The 18940-nt window shown below is 37.1% G+C and overlaps 1 protein-coding gene across 3 annotated transcripts in view; it reads left to right on the top strand.

Annotated features, from left to right (window-relative positions):
• Positions 1-18940, top strand: part of traf3ip1 (TNF receptor-associated factor 3 interacting protein 1) — a 28447-nt gene that overhangs the window by 1753 nt on the left and 7754 nt on the right. Inside the window, exons 2-15 of one of the 3 annotated variants that reach the window (XM_084420221.1) lie at positions 1826-1894; positions 5267-5428; positions 7361-7489; positions 7779-8180; positions 8390-8467; positions 8616-8636; positions 11212-11235; positions 11390-11465; positions 11992-12012; positions 13390-13474; positions 13973-14059; positions 15422-15551; positions 15632-15668; positions 15806-15879. In XM_084420221.1, the coding sequence (XP_084276347.1) occupies positions 1826-1894; positions 5267-5428; positions 7361-7489; positions 7779-8180; positions 8390-8467; positions 8616-8636; positions 11212-11235; positions 11390-11465; positions 11992-12012; positions 13390-13474; positions 13973-14059; positions 15422-15551; positions 15632-15668; positions 15806-15879 (1395 nt within the window). The remainder of the gene's footprint in view (positions 1-1825; positions 1895-5266; positions 5429-7360; positions 7490-7778; positions 8181-8389; positions 8468-8615; positions 8637-11211; positions 11236-11389; positions 11466-11991; positions 12013-13389; positions 13475-13972; positions 14060-15421; positions 15552-15631; positions 15669-15805; positions 15880-18940) is intronic. The other 2 variants (XM_084420222.1, XM_084420223.1) reach the window with 2 other exon arrangements.

The following is an 18940-nucleotide window of genomic DNA, read 5'->3' as shown; positions in this document are numbered from 1 at the left end:
AATTAAAGCTATAGCCTACAAGTTTTTTGGCTGGACGATATGCAGTATATACCATTGATATTTGTGATCATGGATTTAGACCTACCTTTATTGTATTTATAAAGTGTTCACAACAAAAATTTGCTTTATGTATTTCCCCGGTGTCGAAATCAGGCATACATGTCAGGAAACACGATTCCTGGCTGGATGTCAATATCCATACAAGTTATAAGGAACAATATATAGAGTCCAAACTTTAGTTTAAACTGATAATCATTCGTTTTACTCGCGTTTTCGCAGTTTTCCCTATTAAATCCATTTTATTTTATTTTATTAAATCATGCAGCAGCTCTTTTGCCACTCAGTCCGGCTGAGGCGGCGTGTTCCGGCGGGAAAGTGAAGTCAGTGCAATCCCTCTTCAGTATCACTGGGTGCTATTCTGTAGAGACACACTAAATTGGTCAAATAAAATGTTGGTCAATCTCTACTGACACACCTACTTATTTTTATTACAGCTGTTTTTCAATTTTTAGAACGACAGTAAAGTTGTACACTATAAAATAACATATTACCAAAATATGGTAGACATATCAATCTATCTTATATTTGATCTTCAGATCTACACACTCTGTTAATTCTATCAAGTAACTTCATGAGGGGAATTCTAGGGCCCTGTTTTCACGTGGTATTAAGATGCGTTTTGGTTGATCGGATCACAAGTAGGCGAGGGAGACACGTACCCGTTTACACCTGGTGTTTTAAACCGTCTCTTTTGTCCACTTTCAACCACTTCTGTCCTGATTTCTTCGAGGGGAGGGTCTATGTATAGGCTTTTCAGATCTTTCGATCTAATGGACAAAATAAGCTCACGCAATTTACATATGAACACGACCAGAGAAAACATTAGTTTCTGCTCTGACAGCCGCAAGACAACGCCAAACACAGTGAGGGACTGTTAGAAACCAGGAATGGTGAGAGAACATTGTACTTGGTACGTTTTCCGTCTTCAAATCAAACTTGGGTCTCCAGCCAACAAAGTTTAAATCCCGTTTGGCTATTGTGCTTTCCATAATGTTTATGCATTAGGTCAGTAGGCGTCGAGTAGGCAGTGTGTTGCGGCTGTTCAAACACATTTGATCTACACTAATAAAGCAATTTGGTCGAAAGCGTTTTTGACTACCTCTCGAAGTGGACAAGCTCAAAACGTTTTAGACCCTATTTACACCTGTATCTAGACGGTGTTAGGTAAAGGCAGAGGACAGTTAAGGATAAAGTGGGTGTATTTGTATCCAGAGATAGGCCTGTGGGTTGTAAGCTCAGCTAAAATTAGCTAGACCGATAGAATCACCCTAAAGGTCACATCATCCGCTACTGTATGCGTCAGGGTTGCCAGGTCTGCACAACAAAACCCGCCCAATTGCTAATCAAATCTAGCCCAATCACGGCCAAAAATAGCTCCAGGGCCGGGGGTGGTGGTGGTGTTCGCGACGCGTCAACCTGCGAACTATAAAACTACCTGTGGCAACAGTGTAAAAGTAGCCCATTTGGTATGCATGCTCTCTTCATACTAGTCATGCCATTGCTTGTCATAGTATAATGTAGTATTTTGTAAATGGTTTCTCCGTCATTATATGTTTTCATTAATGTGAACAATTTACAAAAAGTAATGTTAACTTTCTTCCAAAACCTAGTGAGCTGCCTGTGTAGCGCTTCGAGTTGCGCTTGTGAGGTTCTAATTCAGACAGTAGACAATAACAGCAGCTTACTAGGTTTTGAAACAGTGTATGTCTTTAGATTTTTGAATTATGAACCTGGTTTTAATCTTTTGTTTACCCATTTATTTTAGGTAATACGCACCACAGGCTTTATGAAAGGACTTTATGGAGAAGCAGAGATGAAATCAGACAATGTGAAGGTAAAACACCAATAAGAATGTGTCCACTTTTAAAGGAATGTTTAGGTGCACAGGTTTCGTAAGTTATATTTGGTTGGATCGTCTTTGTCCCAGTGGTGTTGTGTTTGACATGCTACCATTCAAAAGTTCGGGGTGATTTTGTTTTTTGAAAGAAATGAATGCTTTTATTCAGCAAGGATGCATTACATTGATCAAAAGTGACTTTTATACAAGACATAATGTTACAGAAGACACAGTGTCACAGTTTCCACAAAATATTAAGGTGCACAACTGTTTTAAACATTGATAATAATAAGATTATTTTCTTGAGCTGATATCATATAGGCATATACTATAAAAAATAATATAGGCATATATTATAATGATTTCTAAAGGTGACACTGAAGACTGGAGTAATGGCTTTTAAAAATTCTGTTTAGTCATCACAGGATTAAATAATATTTTAAAATATATTAAGATATATGTTAAATTGTAATAATATTTTACAATATTTTTTCTGTATTTTTGATCAAATAAATGCAGCCTTGGTGAGCATAAAAGACTCTTTAACTTTTTAACAGTAACTTGAATCATATTTGTCAAATCCTAATGTTAAATCCAGCACCTTTAAAAGCCAATTCACACCACATCAACAGGACTGCGTCACCTCTCAGACATTCCACGACCCGACACACAGGGATTGAACGTTCATTCAGAGAAAACGAGCTTGACTAAAAAAACTCCAACAGATGTCGACACACTGATCTGACAAAACCCGAGAGTGTCCATTGCTGTCTGTCGGTGCGGTGTGAATTGGCCTTAAGAGGAATTTTAGGCTTTATATGTGTGCATATGTATATGTGCAAACCAGACACTTATTCTTGCTTATTCCAGTACTACTTTAAATCATATGACATTTATATGTTCCTCGCAGTCGCCAATTAATCCACCTACTCAGCAGTGTTACAACTGACCTGTATATCTCTATCAGTCTGATCTCCTGCCTCATTAAGTGTTCTTGGATTCTATAGCAGGGCAGCAGTGTCTCAGACTGTGTTTTCTTGCTGTTCAGGTGTTAACATTGATCATATAACTGAGTGTAACTCAAGACGCTCCATTTAATTAGCGTGCCAAAGTTCCATGTCGTGGTGATCCATGAGGTGTGATAAACCTACCTGTTAAAAGCTTGGTGCCTTTAACTAGCTTTACTTGGATCAGTATCACTGTGACCCTGTTAGAGAGGCAGGTGAGCTTACCACATCACTCTGTGTGCAAAGTGAGGAGTTCACGTCTGATCCCTCTCCAAATGCCGGTCAGTCTAAAAGAGCTGTGGCTTTTGATGTCCCAGCATGCATAATAAATGATCTCCCCACACCCGTGTGAAGCAGTCCAGCCCTACGGTATACCATGACATTATAATGTTTTGATAGCGCCACAGTTTTAACACTTTTCAGAGGAATTTACTGACAGATAGCAACTTCTAGCTGTCTATTAACTGGGATAGAAGAAAATATTTTAACACGGAAAAAAATTACGCTGAAAATAAAACTATTTAGAATTGTTTTGCTTCGCATTATGATATTTTCATGATATATAACGTATGAAATGTATAAATAACACACACATATACAGGAACTGAAAACATTGCAATTATATAATTTATAATTTTTGCACTTTTATATTGCCTTTCTGACAACATAGATAACTTACTAATTCATGCTGATTTCAACAAAAAAAATAAACATTCATTGTATAATGTTAATGAGAAGCAAATAAGTCTCACCATTGAGAATAATGGGAATTCTCAAAATATTCAGTATCTGAACCGAATGAAAAATAGGTAAAACTTATGTCATAATGCACAAAATCTTAAAGGAGAACTCCGGTCAATTTTAACATTGAGCTAATTTTTTTGTACATTTGGAGTGCTGTCAGTACAGAGAACAACGACAAAAATCGGTGTTGCCTACACCGAGTTATCCTCGTTTTAAAATTTGCACCCTGTTGACTTCAATGGGGCAAGTTTTAAACCTGCTTTTAGCCTCTTAACATCCTTGATGTGTCATTACAAGTGCACAGGTCATGTGAGTGATTCCTTCAGAGTGAACGCGGGTGAATCTGACTGCAGTAGATGTGAAAGAAATATATAAAAAATTATGTTTATTCAGCCAGCGCACATACCTGTATTTACATCCTGTTTTCGGTCGAAGTCCACAGTAGTCGATTGTCGAGTTCACGCGCGTGCGACGGTGTAGGCAACACCGATTTTTGACGTTGTTCTCTGTACTGACAGCACTCCAAATGTACCAAAAAATGAGCTCAATGTTAAAATTGACCGGAGTTCTCCTTTAATGGTCCATAAACGGGCTTTGTTTTATGCAAAATATATTTAGTTATTTTGTCTTGAAATGTAAATGGCATAACCATGTTTTCATGAAATTCGCCCTGTTCACTGATTAGCCTTGAGAAACATTTTGATCGCATGGATATTGTGTGGCCAGTAGTTGGATATTAAATGCTGCTGAATGTGTAAAATCATAACAGATTAAATCAGCATACAGGTTGTTCTGCCGCTGGGGCCTCATTAGGAACTTCATGAAGTATGAAATAATTAAATGGCAATACGGACAGTTGCACTTCATCATAACCAGCAAAGCAGAAATACAGAAAAAGAGGATTTAATGGAGTGGACGGACGCATTATCAAGCTGTCGGTGATGATGTATGTACTGTTTTGTTTAAAGCATCAGGATAACTTTAGGTTCTTTGTGTTTACAGTGCAATTAAGTCTAAGCCTAAAGTAACTAAGATAAAATTTTAATTTCATTGAATTAGAATTTTTTTTTTTATTATTATTTTCTTGACATATTTATGCAACATTTAATCAGGGATCCTATACCAATATTCTGTCAGAAAGTGTGGCACGCATGTTTTATGAAGTGTTTACAGAATGAGACTGACACCACAGGTGATTCACATGATAAAATAAAGTCACAGATCAATTTTTGATTTTCAATCTCAAATCTTTCAAAACGTATAAGATTATTTACATTTATTTGAATAAGTTTAGATAGTCCAATTATGATCAGCATTAGAATGTTTATTAATGCTATTAATGAAAGTAAACCCTGGGTCTGTAAAGGCTGAAAACCCAAGCCCTAAAGATCTGTCCAATGTGTATTTTCTGCACCATTGGTTGCCCCAAACAAATTGCAATCTGTTTGTTGAATTGCCCCAACTGTGCTAGCAATGACAACCTTGGCTCATCCAGTGGAGTGTGTGTTTTGGGACTACATGTTTAAACAGAAGAAGACTGGGGCTGTGTTTAAAAACAGACAAACATTATGCTTGCAGTTCTGTTTCACCTTCTCAGTTCTCTTCATGTTCCCTGCAGGACAAAGACTCAAAAATTGCGTTCCTCCAGAAGGCCATCGATGTGGTGATGCTAGTCAGTGGAGAGCCCTTAGCTGCCAAACCTGCTCGGATCGTAGCCGGACACGAACCAGAGAAAACCAACGAGCTGCTGCAGGCCATTGCTAAATGCTGTCTCAACAAGGTCAGTCCTGCGATTAAAGACCACTCAGCTAACTGTGCTTTCTGTCCTGCAGGATTCGCTCAAAGCCATTTAACTAGTGAATGACTCAAGACTAATATGTCCAAGCGGGGGGTAATTTATACATGTATTCATTTAATTGCACCCTTGAGCTTTTCTGAAGGTTAAGGAGCTATGTAACATTGCCATCAGCATTATCAGGGGAACCCACTGATGCCTGCAGGGCGAAGAGCAGGTGAACGTGAACAGTGGGCTAAATGACAGTTCTTCTGCTCTACAGCACACTGGGATATTTTATACGTGTCTTTTGACCTCATGTTGCTCTAGGATGACTGTAGGTAACTTTGAATGGAAAGTTCAGGTGAAATTGGTGATGCTGTTAAGGTGATTGTGAACCCAAAAAGGAAAATTTTGTCATTTACTAATTTCTTTTTTCTGTGGAACCCCAAAGGATGTATTCTGGGTAAAAATGTTTTTGCTGCAGTTATTCTATGTAATGACAAGGGGCTGACAAAACCCCCATACAATTATCATATAGTAGTCCATATGTGTAACTGTGTGCTATATTCCAAGCCTATGATACTTATTATAGCTTTCTGTGAGAAACGAACTGAAAGTTATTCTAAACTTTCCTTTCCTTTCCTTTCCTTTGTGTACATTCAACTTCCTTTATGGCAATTTGTTTTATTAACCCTTAAATATAGGTATCAAACTTCACTGTGTAACTCATGCCACATTCGTTGTGCTATGTATGGACATAAATTATGCCCAAACTGAGCGGTTTGTTGAGGAGATCTGCTGTTCATTTTCAGTTACACAGTTTTTCAGCAGGTGGATAATAAAATTAAATAAATTGTGCGAAAAAAATAATCCCATAGATTTGCGTTGAAGAAGCGACAGTTGAACTGTACAACACTTTGATCACCCACAATACTAGTTTTGTATTAAGCACCATGCACAATTTCTTAAAAATTGCTTGTCAATTACTCACCCTCATGAGTTTCTTTCTTCTGTTGAACACAAAATAAGTTATTTTAAAGAATGTTGGTAATCAAACAGTTGACGGTAGCCATTGACTTTGTTGTATTTTTATACCGCTGTAACCAATACATCATTCTCAGACATATCCATAATCTACTGCAATTAAACATTGCCCTTACCTGTTAGATTAAGGATGTAGGATGTCGATTCAGGGTCCTCGGCGGTGCCTCTAGTCTAACCAGTTCAATCATGAATTTGAATGCACTGGGCGTTTGCCAGTATTAATGTTCCATTACCAAAATCATGAAATGTTTACAGGGAAAAATTAGTCTGAGACTTGTTTAACAAGTTTTACGAATCACCACAACATGATTTCGTTTTATTTAAAAAGATTGCCCTGCAACTTCAACACATCCTCATTTGAACATTTTATTTCATTTTCAACCATAAAACTGTTTGCGATGTGTATTATCTAACTATTTAATCGCTCGGCTTGTCTGACAATTTTTATTAACTGTTGTGCACGATGAATCAGTTCGTCTCGAGGGAGTTGAGCTTTAGTGGAAGATCTTCGCCAGCGCCTTTCTCTCCTTCTCCGTCTTGCGAGCTCTTTTTACGTTGTCCCTCTGGAGGTGTTCAACTATAAGATCGTCTTTTTCTGTGACATTAACATTTCTTATTTCTGTCTCATATTCATCCGTTACATTCAATGCATTCATGCAGTTTTTAATATATACAATCTCTGGGGAGTTTTCAGAAGATGATTTTTCAGAAAAATTCATAATCGATTGTTCTACAATATTTATTACAACTTCCATAGTAGGAAAAAAAATACTATGGAAGTCAATGGCTACCATCAACTGAAATTGGCCTAAGAGCATACAGAGTGTTGCTTGGGACTTGTGTTCATTATGTTAAGTTGTTGTTAAACAGCGTATCCTTTCCTTGTTCTAGCTCTCCAGTGACGAGGCTGTTAAGCGGGTGTTAGCAGGAGACAAGCTGGATCAGAAGGGGAAGCCCAGCACCTCCAGATCCCAGGACAAGGAGAACAGAGAGGGCAGGGAGCGCCACCGAGACCGAGAGGTGAGACCCGCTTGACACTTTGACCCAGTGACATTTTCAGCCAAACCAGAATTTTCTGTTGTCATAAATCACAATTTATTCCTCACCTTGTCCGTCTTGGGCGTTTCTGTTATGTCTTTTTCTTTCACTCGTTAATTCTGGAATTATAATAACGCTTTGCATTTGGGTCCTGATGAAGCTGTAAGGGTTATTTTAGCATTACTGACCAGTTTACTATACATTATCCCTTACTTGTTTTGTTTATTGCTATGAAAGTGAAAATCTGATGTTGTCTCTGGCTGTTGTTCAGGAGAGGAATGGCATTAAGGAGAGCAGCGGAAGCAGAGAGCAGAAAAATCCAGATCAACCGAAAGATCCCGAGAGCAAGAGGGACGACAAGGACCGCCGAAAAGATGCAGAGAGGTCTGACAAGGGGCGCGAAAGAGACCGGACAAAAGACAGAGACAAGGACAAGAGCCGGGATCGGGAGAAAGACAAGACCAGAGAGAAGGAACGTGAGCGAGAGAAGGAGAAGGACCGCAACAAGGACAAGGAGAAGGAGCGAGATAAAGAAAGGGATAAGAAAAGAGAACGGGAATCTCACAAAGACAGAGATAGAGAACGAGACAAGGAGAGAGATCGCGAGCGTGAGAAACGAAGGGAGAGAGAAAAAGAGAAAGAGGAGAAGCTGAAGGACAGAGGCGATAAAAAGGTTTGCTCACCAGATTTTAAGACTGTAGCTTTTTTTGCACACCAGCCACAGTGGCAGACAAATGACCAATTTTACCAGCCTTTTTTTGTGTGTGTGTGTTATTCAATTTGAATATTTCTAGACCTCAAAGCAAATTTCTGTGCTTTTATCCTTGTGAATAAGTCTTTCTCTGCTTTTAATACACTATAACAATTTGACCTTTTCCATAGATCAAGGCAGCAGAGATCAGCAAGTCAAAGCCTAACCCAGAGATCACAAGTAAAACACATGAAGCTGAAGCAGAAGAGGTAAGATTGATCACTGGCTCACAATCCTGTGCTTTATTCTGCTTACGCCCTTTTGCGTATGTTCTGTAGGAATGGGTCGTCAATGAGGCTTGTTGACGTAATGTTCCTCATAGTTCTTTATTCTTTTCTTTGTTCCTCTGAATTGGAGGCTGAGGGCGGTGAACTGGAGGTACGAGTCTGTTGTGATGTCAGTGCCTGCTTTGCTTCGTGGCAGAATAATAGGTGTTTTGCATAGTTAGAATTGCACAAATACAGTCTTGTGGCGCAAGGATTGTCTTATCAGGCCTCGACAATTAGGATTTTTTTCTGCTGGCCAGGTTGAGCCATTAGTCAAGAATTTTCTCTGGTCCTGAGGCAAAAGTTTGGGGTTGGTAAGATTTTTTAAAAATGTTTTTGAAAGAAGTCTCTCACACTCACCAAGGCTGCATTTATTTGATCAAAAATCCTGTACAAACAGCAATATTGTGAAATATCATTACAATTTAAAACTGATTTCAATTGATATTGATTTTCTATTGAAACTGATTAAAAAAAAAAAAAATCTAATTCATTCCTGTGATCAAAGCTGAATTTTCAGCAGCATTACATTGCATCTTCAGTGTCACATGATCCTTTAGAAATGCTCAAGAAACATTTCTTGCTTAATATTTTTGTGTAATACATTTTCTTTTAACAGTCACAAGTCACTTTCTTGTTGAATAAAAGTATTGTTTTTGTTTGAAAAAATATCTTACTGATCCCAGACTTTTAAATGGTAGTGTATATGAAAAGCAAGTGTATATATATATATATATATATATATAAAAACATTTCTTTTGTTCAATAAGTTCAATAATTTTCTTAAATTGTGGCAAAATGCGAAATAAATACAAGTACATTTGTATTTACACATAAATTGCTGGAAATAACAAAAATAAACAATGCATCACATGCTTTTAAGTTTGTTTTTAAAGGGATAGATCACCCAAAAAGGAAAACATGCTGTTATTTTACTCACCCTTAGGCCATCCAAGATGTAGGTGTCATTTTTTTTTTTTTTTTTTTCAGTAGAAAAGTAAAGAAGATTTTTAGCTAAACCCGTAGTACTTGTTGATTCATATAATGGAAGTCGATGGCTACTGTCACTTTGAGAGTAAATTAAAACAAACATATTACAGACAAAACAAAATGAATACCTGTGGCTCCTGGTGATTTAGGTCTTAGAAAGTGAAACGATCGGTTTGTGCAAGAAACTGAACATTATTTACAACATTATTACCTGTAATCAACAGCCTGGGTAAATGGTCCTGTGCACATTCATGGAAGTCTGGAGCACAAGCTTCCTCTCGCATTATGACGTAGAGCACTGACGCTGTTTGTATTCATGAATATCAGTCACGTGACCTCTTACGTCATCCGCTCTTTTTCCAGTTGACGGCCGCCATCTTGAGTACCTACCGAGTACTGTCTATGGTACTGACAAACCTATTATCTCAAGTCTTGTTAGAAAACAAACGAAAAAATAACTATTCTTGAAACATTATTTGAATTCTTTAAAAAAAATTATTGTATGGAATAGAATAGCTCCTGCAGCAGGTGCATTAGCACAACAGGTAGCATAAAGCTACATGACACAATTTAATTGATTAATATTACACTTTTACTTTTAACTCACTTTAAAACACCATCGAGGATTTGTATCATATTCCGGTCGCGGTTTAAAATGGTTTCAAGTCAAAAAAATATTTTGATATATGTTATATTTAACATTTTATATGAAGCTATGGCCTATCCTTACCTAGCATGCATACTGTAAACATTCTTTATTCATATGAAAATACCCCAATCGCACGAAAATCACACACAAATCACATATACTTCAAACCGTGCATTTATTAGCTTCTTGTTTCAGGTGAAGAGATGTTACTTTAGCTTTGTTATCACGGATGTCAGAATGAGGAAGTCATGCAGGACCGCAGGCAGAACAGAAGCGTGAATTTTTTTTTTTTAAACCACTTCAGCGGAAATCCCGCCCTGCAGCTGATTCTAAAGTTTTCATTGGTCATATCAATCACTGTACTGATTGCCTACACCAAACACTGATTACCATTGGACTAATAGCCCTGGCGGATACTGTATTGCGTGTATTTGAACACAAATAAACCGGAGAAGACGTGAATGAATGCTTTTTGAGTGATGATTTCTATTCAAAATAACGACCGTTACAGATTTATGTTATGTTACATTTATGTTATATTTATGTTACCGTGTTGTGAAAGCATAGCTAGCTAGTTCCTCTGCAACTGACATATCAATCTTGCCGAATCAGGTACTCAAAATGGCGGCAGACAAGTTTTAGAAGTGAGTGACGTCAGTGTGGAGACGTTGGTGACATCATCTGATATTCATGTATACAACAGATTGCTTGCGCAATCTCAATTGGGAAAATTGACTTTTCACAGATACCCAACGTTTGAGCTCACACGCATACGTCATTATGCGACAGGAAGCTCGCGCTTACATTACCAAGGACCACGCTTTCAACTAAAAATCCAAAATGGCCTGAGGGATGAGTTAATTAACCTCAAATTTTCCGCCATGTTGCTCCACGTCTATGTGGCTTTGCAGCTTCTGTAGCTTCTCATTTGGAGTAGTGAGCTTTTACTGTTTTGGCTAGTGGTGCAGCTGTTTAAAGCAAGTGTACTATAAACGTAAATGTGAAAGTCTTAAGGATCTCTGTTGCGTTTTGCTTTGTCTTCATTCAGCCTACAGATTTCTCTGAAATCCAGGTAATTTCTCTTTGTCCCAAGTGAATCTGTTTCCGCCTATGATAATGTTTCATGTCTGCAACAACAGCCCAGAAGATTTTTGTCTTAGAGGGTTTGTAAAGAAAGAAGGCTCAGGTGATCTTGAGTGACATCTGTCTTTCCTCATTCCTTTCAGCCTGAGAGTCCCTCCCGGATGCCAAGGCCCTCATCGGCTAAAGGACAGAGGCGGTGGCCCAAAACAAGAGGTCAAGGTACTAAACATGTCTTCCTTAACAGACCCTATTAATTATTGATGTGCAGTGCATTGACGTTTTGATGCGTATCCAACTTGATCTGTTTAGTTGTTTCGAGTCTGAACGCATGAAATAAAATTTTTACAAACCCAGTCTAAACAAACTGATTAATGCAGGAATTATTAAAACTGTCACAGCCTTAGAATTTTTAACACCATTATGAGAATCACAGCAGCACATCAGATGTTGTTTTATCAGTGTGATTCGCCTTTTCTCGACAATTCTGAGGAAATTGACTTTTTTAGGTATAAACTCGCAATTGTGAGTTATAAAGTCTGAATTATGAGATATATATGAGAAATTCTGAGTTGTGAGATGAAAGGTCATTATATTTTATTCTGAGGAGAAAATAAGCTTCCAGTCTTAAGTGTCACATGGTCCTTCAGAAGTCATTCTAATATACTGATCTGGTGCTCAAGAAACATCTCTTTTTACTATCAAGGTTGAAAACATATTTGTCATAAATTGTGTATCTCTGTTACAGATGAGATTGACAGCGAAGGAGGTGAGTGTTGTTTTATTTTGTGAATACCTGTTACCAAGGTTCAAAACTAACTTTTTGCCACACCCAATAATAGAAATAATACGTTTCATTTATATAGCGCTTTTCCCGAGCTCAGAGCAGAGAGCTTTACAATCAAAAACAAAAATACATCATAAACAAGGCCAAATACAAGAAACTATACAGTACTGCTCATTCAAATATTTGTATATTTTCCACTCCGGACTATACATTTAATGTGCATAGATTAAAAATGAAGTTACCAGATTAGTCCCTCACGGAGTGAGTACACCAAGCAACCCGTGTCAAACTGCATCTCGAATGCAACAGAGCCCAAACCAGTGCAAACTCTAGGACCGCAAACGGGAACACTCGATGCACGCCACAATCACAAAAACCAATCACGAGAGTTCGTTAGGTTGAAGTCCATTTTATGAGTGTGTGAAACATTGAGAAACATACTTTTTAAACAAGACAAAATCAAAACAAACATACGGTGTAAAGCTGCAGCCAAACTCGTACAGCATACTCACACTGTAAGTCTAAAAAATAAAAAAATACAGAAAAGTACTGGCCAGCAAATTATTGTTATTATTGTTGTATTATTATTATAAAACTTATATGTGACCCTGGACCACAAAACCAGTCACATGTCACACGGGTATATTTGTGGCAATAGCCAACAATACATTGTATGGGTCAAAATTATCGATTTTTCTTTTATGCCAAAAATCATTAGGATATTAAGTAAAGATCATGTTCCATGAAAATATTTTGTAAATGTTCTACCGTAAATATATAAAACAATAATTTCTGTGAGTGAATGCAGCACATTCGCAAACATAAATGGACAACTTTAAAGACGATTTTCTCAATGTTTAGATTTTTTTTTTTGCATCTTTAGATTCCAGATTTTCAAATAGTTGTCCAGATATTGTCCTATCCTAACAAACCATACATCAATGGAAAGCTTATTTATTCAGCTTTCAGGTGATGTTTGAATCTCAATTTCCAAAAATTGACCCATGTGACTGGTTTTGTGGTCCAGGGTCACATATACAAAATTTGAGAAGATGGTTGCTGCATGTTGCGTTTTGAAAAACACATTATAAGCTACTCAAATGCAAAACTTCTGCAGAGATGAGTTCGTGGGGAGCAGCTTTCACTGCAAACCATGTATATGTATATGTATATGTATATGTATATGTATATGTATATGTATATGTATATGTATGTGTATGTGTGTGTGTGTGTGTGTGTGTGTTTACACACATACATAAACACAAACTTTTATGTTAGATGTGATTAATCTCAATGAATCATTTTGACAGCCCTAATTTTGACCCTTTCTGTAAATTTCCACACAATTTTTTTTCCCAGAAGCGGACATCACTTCACCAGAGAACCCAGTCCCCATTGAGAATGGAGAAGCAACGGATTCTGTGCCACCTCAGACAACACACAGGTTTGTTCTCTTTCTTTCTTTCTTTCTTTCTTTCTTTCTTTCTTTCTTTCTTTCTTTCTTTCTTTCTTTCTTTCTTTCTTTCTTTGAAGTGCTAATGATCACATAAGTGTATTGATTTAAAAAATAAAAAAGGGGCTAAATTTCCATCCAGTGATAACAAAGTAACCCAGTGTGATAATGTGCTGAGGGGATTGTGGGTGAATGGAGTGTATCATGTATGTTCCCGTGAGAGATTGTCTGGCAGTGGAAGTCACTGATGCAAATCCCCTACTTTCACTGCACTGTACCGCAAGATCAAACCACAAGATAGGTATCACTCTCATCCAGATCATTACTCTTGTTCTCAGGACTATTTCTGTAAGCATTTAGCCATATAGGAACTTGCCGTTTACTTAAACTCCCCACGCATAAAGTCACATGCGTACCTTACAAAAAGTGCTTGTGTATTTAATGTGAACGTATTCATTCTTCTTTTGTTTGCAATGTTTATGTGAGTAGAAGATTACCACGGCCCAGCAGCGCTCGACCGGCTGCCCCCCGCGTCAAGCGACAGGAGAGCTACGCTGATGTGACCCCAGCAGAGAGGTGAGAGATCTCACTCATCAGGCTCTCAGTTTCACACTTCGTATTAAAGGGTTAGTTCACCCAAAAATGAAAATTCTGTCAGTAATTACTCACCCACATGTTGTTCCAACCACATAAGACTTTCGTTCATCTTCGGAACACAAATTAAGATATTTTTTATGAAATCTGAGAGCTTCTAGGTAATCGATATCTGCCATCCCAGAATAGTTGGTAAAGACATTGTTAAAATAGTCCAAGTGACTACAGTGGCTCAACCTTAAGTTTATCAAGCGACGAGAATACTTTTTGTGCGCAAAAAAACCCCAAAATAACGACTTTATTCAGCTATTCATTTTCTTCTGTGTGGGCCTCTGACGTGAGTTCACGAGAGCGCCACGATGCATGCGCGAGAACTTAATTTGTGTTCCGAAGATGAACGAAAGTCTTACAGGGTTGGAACAACATGAGGATGAGTGATTACTGACAGAATTTTCATTTTTGGGTGAACTAACCCTTTAATGAAGTAAGCCACAAGTGATGATGCACTGATACATACACTGATTTTACCACCGGTAGGGGGTTCTTACTTGAAATACCCTCTTAATATTTTGTGATGGGGGTATTAAAAGTTCTGAGGCGATACATTTTATTTTTTTAAAGAAGTTTTTTAAGCTCATCAAGGCTGCATTTATTAGATACAGTAAAAGCAATACTATTGTGAAATACTATTACAATTTAAAATAACGTATCTATTTTAATATATTTCAAAACGTAATTTATTATTGTGATGGCAAAGATGAATTTTCATCAGCCACAGAATAAAAGAGAAAAAATGCAATTCTGAGGAAATTGACTTTTTAACTCGCAATTGTGAGTTATAAAGTCTGAATTATGAGACATATATATATATATATATATATATATATATAAAATATAAGAAATTCTGAGTTGTGAGATGAAAGGTCATTATTTTTTATTCTGAGGAGAGAATAAGCTTCCAGTCTTCAGTGTCACATGGTCCTTCAGAAGTCATTCTAATATACTGATCTGGTGCTCAAGAAACATCTCTTTTTACTATCAAGGTTGAAAACATTTGTCTTGCTCAATGTTTTTGCTGAAACTGATACAATTTTTATTTAAGGATTCTTTGATGAACGAAGTTTGAAAGAACAGCATTTATTTGAAAAAGAAATAGAAAAAATCTTTTGTTACATTGTAAATGTGTTTACATTCACTTTGCTGCATCCTTACAAAATAAAATGATTAATTACTTTAAAAAAAAAACTGATCCCAAACCTTTGAACAGTAGTGTATGATAAAAAGACATCAGTGTTTATTTAAAAATAGAAGTAGTTGAATTTAAGCATGACTGGGTTTTCTCAGGCTGGGCAGTGGCAAGACCCCCGCAACGGTCATTTTGGATGACAAGAAGCTCTCTGAAGATGAAGATGAGGAAGATGGGCATTTTGTAGTGGAGGCAGTTCCGCCTCCCCCTGACATACCGGAAATGGAGGTAGTGAAGGCATGTAGTATTTCAGTAGAAAATCAGCATGATTCAGACCCAATTTATTTATTTTTATTTTTTTATTACAGCGTAATTCACTTGAACTGCAAGGGGATGACAAACATGGTAAGCCATGTCCAATAATACAAATACAAATTCAAAAATTATGATTGTTGTGAATTAACCCTTTAAAGACACACATGAGGAAAAAAATATATATGCGAAAATCATAAAAGATTGAATGGTTTTCATTTTGTTCATAGGTGGGCTTGTGAAAAAAATCCTGGAGACAAAAAAAGACTATGAATCATCTCCATCCACAAAGTCAAAAGAACAGGTATGACATTGTTTTAAGCTCCTGGTTGTTCCCGTTAATACCACTAGGTGGCGGTGCTATTCCATCTTACACTGTCCATGTTTTGTTGGTTTTTTTACAACTAAATTCCAGTAACATGAGTAAATGCATTTCAAAATCTCTTCATCAAGGGAATAAGCATTTTTTGTGCTCTAAACAATACTTCAGGGATGTGTCTGTCTCTCTTTTTATTTCCAAAGCCCGACCCAGTGCACTGTCAGTTTACTAAAGAAAGCAACTTTGCAAATGGAGTGGAGAAATGTAATTGCAGTCCCTCAGAGGCATTGAAGTGTTATTCTGTTCCACCGAGCTTAAATAATTAGGGTAAAATAAGCATGATGGCTCCGTACTTGCTGTTTAGATATTTTTGTGGTTAACGTTGTTAACAATTGTGGCCTGTTTGTTTGTGAATTTTGTTGGGTTTGGTTACTGCATTACAGATTGAAAACCAGGCTGTGTTGGTGACTTTTTATAAGCTTGCTTGTGATTTGTTTTAAGGTTAAAACTTTTTGGGGGGGGATTTTATCCAAAGTTTCAGTGTGGTTCAGGCTATGCAGTTTTCTGTTAAAATTGTAAAATAAAATTTGTGTAAAGATTTTTTAGGACAAGTATAAAATCATTGCCAATCTAAAGTGGTTCTTCATCAATGTCTTTCCAAATTTTTTGCTTGCTTTGAGCTAGGGGTGGTCGATATTGCAAAAATAACATACCACGATTCTTTTTCATGTTGTATTTTAAGACTATTTGTAAGTCACTGAGCAGGGCAGCCAAAATGTTTTGTTTTATACAAATAAAAAGTAATGACAGACTATTTAGGCCAAAGTAGGGGTGGGCAATACGATCGACATCTTATTATTATTTTATCTTTGTTATTAAAAATAAGAACAAAGGTGCTAATTACAAATAATAGGACAAATACAATATGAGATTGCTTATTAGGCTACCATAAGACCACTTTAAGACCTAATGCACAGGTCTAATAAACTACTGACACGCATTTACTTAAGATATAAATGACTGTATTTATGTAAACCTTTAGTGAATTTGAGTTTAAAGTCCCCCTGTGGTGAAAATCTAGTTTTTAATGTTGTTCAAATGTCTATGTGGTGTTTTTAATATGCTTTAAGACAAACCATGTGCAAATTCATAAGTCAACACCTGCAGTGAACCAAAGACAGGCTCAAAAATGCGGTTTGAAATCGCTGGTGTTTCTGACGACACAAATCACGTCAACGTGTGATCCTCTGAGCTGGTGTGAGTGGAGGCGGGGCTAATTTGCATAGGTATAGAACCGTGTTTACTAAATGAGGCAAGGGGGGTAGTTACATTCAAGCAATTTTAAGGCATGAAGAAAAACATTTTCAGGGAAAAAAAGTGTCATTTTGGTGATCAAAGATGAGTTTTAGGGATACAATTATTGACTACAGGGGGACTTTAAGCGCAATAAGATGCGGAAGAAAACTTCAGTATTCGTGCGCTGTGTGACAGGCTTTTAGTGTGTGTGCGCTTCGAGTGTGCGAATAAAAAGTTTAACTGGCAAGGCTTTAAAAGGCATGCAAATAATAAACTTTCATGATGGTGAAGAACTGCAATGTTGCATGAGTGTAACCCCTCCGCTGCCTTACGTTACATTACATGTGATGTGAATTTACGTCGCGTTGTACAGTTTGTTGGGACGGTGATGCCAGAACTGCAACTGATTGAATGTGCTTGAATGTGATCTCTCTTCAAAGGCAGATCGTGGAGACTTTAATCGTTAAAATCGTGATATCGCACACCCCTTCTTTGGGGCGGTTTGTGAGCCAGGGAAGATGGGAACAATGTGAATTGAGTGTTGAAGTCATCCTGTCCGTGCCCTGGTGGAAAGGGTGGTCTGTCCTGGGTGGTCCACACTTGCCGGAATGTACGCTCCGGTCTATCTGTCCGTCACTGGCTGTAGGCCCTGATGGATGCAACGTTTGGTGATGGCCTTCATGCAGAACCCTCACCCCTTCACCCTGACTTCCCACCTTAGTCACATGTGAGTTGGCAGTAGCGACAAATAGAGATGTTGGGAATTGTAAGGGATTTTGGCTCTGTTTCAGATTTCATACAACAGTTCTGGTTCTTTAATTGAATGATTCTTTTCAAGGACGAAAGAATACAAACTTTATTTCATACTTTTCTCAGCTAGAACCTAAATAGCTATAATAAAACCTTTTTTTATTTCTTTTTCAGCTTATATTCATTGTCATTCAAAAGTTTGCCTACAGTTATTTTTTCTCTAAAAGAAATTAACACTTCTATTCAGCAATGGTGCATAAAATCGATTAAAAGGCACAGTAAAGATATTTATAATGTTACAAAAGATTTCTATTTCAAATAAACGCTGTTCTTTTGAACTTTCTATTCACTTTAAATTCAGTTTTTGTTTCCACAAAAATAATAAGCAGCACAACTGTTTTCAACATTGATAATATGTTTTTTGTTTCTGCTGAAAAATTCAGCTCTGCCATCATTATATATATATATATATATATATATATATATTTTTTTTTTTTTTTATATAATTTGTTTGAAATTGTAATAATATTTCACAGTATTACTATTTTTACTGTATTTTTTATACAGTGAGCATAAGATGTTCCTTTCAGAAACATTATAAATTCTTACTGACCCCAAATTATTATTTCTTCTCCATGTAATGAAAGTAAATTACGACTTTGATGTCAAACCTGAACTGGAGTTCCCATTACCTTTCCTTGCATGAAAAAGAGTGGTCAATACATTCTTCAACGTTTACAGATTTGGAACGACATGAGGGTAAGTAAATTATCACAAAAGTTTCATTTAATTCGTTTGGTTACAGTCCTCAATGAACAGACGTGAGCTCTGTGTGCTCTGCCGCCGGCGAGATCTGGTTTGGTGTTCAAACTCAACCGCACACAGTAAGCGGCTCCCAGCTGGCCCTTACAGCGAGCGCTTCTCCCTCCTGTGTTCTTGATTTCAAAACAATCAGACTGGATTTCCTTTCAATCCCAAATAATTAAATTAGATTTCCCCC

Source organism: Rutilus rutilus, assembly GCF_951802725.1.
Source record: "Rutilus rutilus genome assembly, chromosome: 10".
NCBI classification, from domain to species: Eukaryota; Metazoa; Chordata; class Actinopteri; order Cypriniformes; family Leuciscidae; genus Rutilus; species Rutilus rutilus.
Note: the sequence above shows the minus strand (reverse complement) of the source record. Positions and strands in the feature narration are given on the sequence as shown.